Source organism: Aphanomyces astaci (assembly GCF_000520075.1).
Source record: "Aphanomyces astaci strain APO3 unplaced genomic scaffold supercont1.22, whole genome shotgun sequence".
Taxonomy (NCBI): Eukaryota; Oomycota; class Saprolegniomycetes; order Saprolegniales; family Verrucalvaceae; genus Aphanomyces; species Aphanomyces astaci.
The window spans coordinates 521,530-525,675 of record NW_009798285.1 but is presented as its reverse complement, the minus strand read 5'-3'; the positions used below and the strand labels follow the sequence as shown (position 1 = coordinate 525,675).

General features: G+C 47.4%; 3 protein-coding genes and 1 pseudogene across 4 annotated transcripts; 3 read left to right on the top strand and 1 right to left on the bottom strand.

The window, feature by feature from the left end:
• Positions 1–43: 43 nt before the first annotated feature.
• Positions 44–738, top strand: H257_09301 (hypothetical protein; the record flags this gene model as incomplete). Its single annotated transcript, XM_009835474.1, has 2 exons — positions 44–250; positions 520–738. 2 exons carry the CDS (start codon positions 44–46, stop codon positions 736–738), a joined length of 426 nt encoding a protein of 141 aa, XP_009833776.1.
• A 448-nt stretch (positions 739–1,186) lies between these two features.
• Positions 1,187–1,258, top strand: H257_09300 (annotated as a pseudogene). Its single transcript has one exon. The product of its transcript is annotated as a tRNA-OTHER (tRNA).
• Positions 1,259–2,527: 1,269 nt separating this feature from the next.
• Positions 2,528–2,779, bottom strand: H257_09299 (hypothetical protein; the record flags this gene model as incomplete). Its single annotated transcript, XM_009835473.1, has 1 exon — positions 2,528–2,779. The coding sequence occupies one exon, from the start codon at positions 2,777–2,779 to the stop codon at positions 2,528–2,530; it is 252 nt and encodes an 83-aa protein (XP_009833775.1).
• A 25-nt stretch (positions 2,780–2,804) lies between these two features.
• Positions 2,805–4,090, top strand: H257_09298 (hypothetical protein; the record flags this gene model as incomplete). Its single annotated transcript, XM_009835472.1, has 3 exons — positions 2,805–2,870; positions 3,290–3,686; positions 3,981–4,090. The coding sequence occupies 3 exons, from the start codon at positions 2,805–2,807 to the stop codon at positions 4,088–4,090; spliced, it is 573 nt and encodes a 190-aa protein (XP_009833774.1).
• Between the last annotated feature and the right edge of the window lie 56 nt (positions 4,091–4,146).

Here is a 4,146-nt window from a genome sequence, read left to right as displayed (position 1 = left end):
ATATCGAGTCCTCATGGGAGCCGCTGCAGAAGCTCATGCATGAATGCCCAGCTGTGGTGAAGAAGTACGTGGAAGGCGTGAAGGCAGCGAGCGAAGGCGATGCATTGCGCAAGGCGATGAAGCGAGCGAAAGCGAAGAATTAGCGAGGCCCAAGTGTGTCCTGCGGGACATGGCTTGGGGTGTGTGTTATGGTGGGCGACTTAACCCAAGTCCCGCTATGACACAGGTGGTCCTCAACCGAGGCCACCGGGTGCCGACCCCTGGCGAACCAACACGAAAAGGCATAGTATTACTAGTAGTATTACTAGTAGTACTAGGACGTAGAAAACTGAACACCTGTCCCAGTCAACTGCCAGAATCTCACTCTTGGTTCTGCAACGTCGTACTAACGGTCAAGTCAATCAAGTGTGTGGTTTGCAGGGAGTCAGCACTCCCCCATTTGGTTGTTTGTGTTGGCACTGGCGTGGGAAACAACACAGCCATGCAGAGAAGGCTTGGATGAATGCTGTCGTTTGGAAGCGCTACCTGCAAGAAGTGCTGGCGTACGACATCGAGAACCCATCTATACTCATTCTCGATAACTTTGACTCGCATGTCACTGAAGAGAGCGAGAAGATCGTGGTTGAAGAGTTGGGCTGCGTGCTCTATCCGTTGCCGCCCAATAGCACACCCCACTGCCATCCTTTGTATGTGTCATGGGTCCTTTTACGCAGCACCTACGTGACTTCTGGGTTTTGACTAGTAGCCCTGTGACGGCAAAGGAAAAGCGAATTGTGATGTTTAAGCGCGCTATTCATCAGGCATGGGATACTAGTATGATCACTGAAGCTGAAGTCCGTATATTATCTTGATTTTACTATGTAATTAAATTAATATCGTCTTGTCTGTCATATTTTTTGACACATCCACCTTTGGTGGCACAATTGTGCAGTGTGTAACGAAACAATTATGCCGAAGAGGTATTCACTGCATTAATGCGTATTCTGTGTGAATTGTATCTTCAGAGACAAGACTTGTAGCTCCAGGTTATTGTTTAAAAAAAAACTGTAAAAGTTAATATTCCATTTCAATGCTTCCTTCGTCTGTCCATTAAATTATGGGTGATATCGATTGTAATTGGCCAATCGAACATCCAATCAAAGCGCGACCTTGCGGCACTATTCAGCGTCGTTCCCTGTATCGGGAAGAGAAAATAGCTCAGTGGTAGAACATCGGTTCCTTAACTCAAAGGTCGTCGGTTCGATCCCTGGCTTCCCCGGATTATTTCCGCAAGGATTCATCCGTCCCTCCTCTAGGGAATCCGGATAACAAGGGCTTCGTACGAAGACGAGGACCGAACTTCGAAGAAGCTCGGTCGAAGCACGAGGTATGAAGCGTTGAGCGAAGTACAGTCAACGACAGATCTTAGGGACACCCTGTACTTTGAATTTCTGATACAGTAATGACGGAAGATCATTGCACGAAGTACTTCGAAATTCGTTCGAGTTTGTGGCCAACCAGACAAGAGCAAGTCAATTTGCAGAATTTCAAACACATCCTATATTTTAAATTAGCTGTATCGATGGACAACACGTAAAGATAAGCGCTTGAAGCGATATCGCAGTGGTAAAACACGTTGTGTGCTTGAGTGAGCCCCGGGGGGCGCGTCGAACTTTTTCCATTTTTCGTAAATTAAACTAATGATTGGAGAAAACATATTTATTGTTTTGGAATAGCTTTGGCAAAACTACGACGGATTTCTTCCGGCGTAATACGTCCAAATGCCTTAATGGCACGATGAATCATAGATAGACGCATTTTTTGCGCCGGGACAGTCATGAGATCTACATCCTCCTCGCTATCACTACCTTCTATGAGTTCTTCCTCAAGCCACAAGTTTCGCAAATGACGCTTGAAAGGGGCCATAATACCTACATCCAATGGCTGCACATGGCATGTTGCATTGGGAGGGATGGCCGCAACAATGCATCCAGCTTCTTCTCTTGCAATCTTGCGTCCTTCATTTCTTACATGGGGGTCGAAATTGTCAAGCAACAGTACCGAAAGCTCTCGGACTTGTGGCTTGAGAAGTTGTCGCAGGTAAATCGCCCAAACACGTGAGTCAATCCAGGCCTTCTCTTGAACGGCATAGTGATGGGCAATAGGAAATCCATCGAACTCAGTCTTCTCAATGGCACCGCCGTTCTTGCCTCGCATGATGAACTGGATTGGAAGCTTCTCACCATTTGCTCGCACTGCCAGAACAGCAGTCACACGATATGAGTTCTTCTCACCCGCGGCGATTTTGGCCGAACCACCTCGAACTGACCACATGGCATGCGGTGGCATGTCGTACGTCATGCCAGTTTCATCAACATTGATGACCGTGTCCGGCCTGAAGCCGTCGAAGAGCCATCCGCGCTGAATTCGCAGCAGACTACTTGTGGTTGTCTGCTGCGAATTCAGCGCGGATGGCTTCAAGGTCAGCTAGTGTTTTCTTGGACTTAGCGGCCTTCTGGCGTGTGAATCCGTGGCGGTGACAGCATCGCTACAGCAGACGGAGCAGGGAGGGGTACTCGGCTTTCTTGGTGGCAAGGTACACGTTCAGCCACGGTCGGTGGTGGCGCTTGAGGAAGTTTACTAGGTGAGTACATGTGACAGCACGCTCGGCATCACGAAGCTTGTGCATGTAGGCGACAAGGGCAGCCGTGTCGGGGATCTCTTCAGGGCGGCCAGCGCCACTGAGGTTGTAACGCTTGAGTGGGCCGTCAGCAAGGAGGAGTTGAGTCGCATGCTGCATCCATCGGGCAATGCAGCTCTTTGAAATGCCAGTTGCTGCCTCGAGTTCGCGGGTGGTTGTGCATTTGGAAGACCACAGCGAGCTTTACGGCGTGCGTATACCGCTGACGTGGCTTCTTCTTGGGGCTAATTTTGTCGCGGTCCTTTGGCGCCATATCTCAAAGTGACTGGTGTCGAGTCATGACTGACAAGTGCCCACTAATTTTAAATGTTTTCGCGCCAGAGTTGGTTTTGGCCAATCATGTTAGATCAATGCTCTTTTTTTATTTGATGGGTTATAATTTTCCATTTGATTGGCTACAATTTCCCATATGTTAGGAAACTTCGGGTGTCCCCTAAAATCTGTCGTTGACTGTAAACATTACACACCGTCCCTGGTCGAGCAGGCTCGTTACAATTGGCGAAGCGGTTCCACAACATGTGGTTTTAGTATCGGCCCTCGCGGAGAAATGTCTTAAAAAAGATACTACATGTTGATGAAAAATGGTTCTATTTGACAAGAGTCAAAAAGAAGTTTTATGTGTACGAAGATGAAGAAGTCGCAGCCCGATCGGTCAAGTCCAAGAACTTCATCACCAAGGTGATGTTTCTTGCTGCAGTGGCACGACCGCGGTACAACCCCTCCACCAAGGTGAGCTTCGATGGTAAGATCGGGGTCTGGCCATTCGATGAAGTGGCCCGAGCCATTCGAGGCAGCAAGAATCGGTCCAAGGGAGCCCCTGTTACTGTTCCAAAAAATGTCAACGGTACGGTGTACAAGGCGTTTATTTTGGGGAGAGTTGTGCCTGCCATCATCAAGAAATTTCCCCCTGATGACCTGTCGCGTGGTGTCCGAATCCAACAGGACAATGCAAGTCCTCATCGACAAGTCACGACGGTGTTGCGTGCCGCTGGAGTCGAAAACATTGGTGTTATTAACCAGCCACCAAATAGTCCAGACTTTAATGTCTTAGATTTAGGTTTTTTAATTCTATTCAAAGCCTGCAGCATCAAAAATGTACTCGAAGTATCGAGGAACTAATTGATGCTGTAAAAGTCGCGTTTTATGAGTTGCCAGAGGATACATTGTCCAAAACATGTATTACGCTGCAGAAATTGATGCAAACGTCTATTGCAATGCAAGGAAGTAATAATTACAAGCTTCCACGTATGAATAAGGACGCTACCATTAACATAGGACTTAACAGCATATAATGTGCAAGGTGATGAATCAAGCGTTGAAGGAGCACTCCTTCAGTTGGGCAATCGCCTTGGAGAAGAGTCTCATCTCGAGAAGCTGGTCAATTCCCAAGAAGCAGTAGACTTTGAATAAGAATAAAAATACATTAAAATTTTGGTGTTAATTATTCTATTTCAGAGTTCAATACA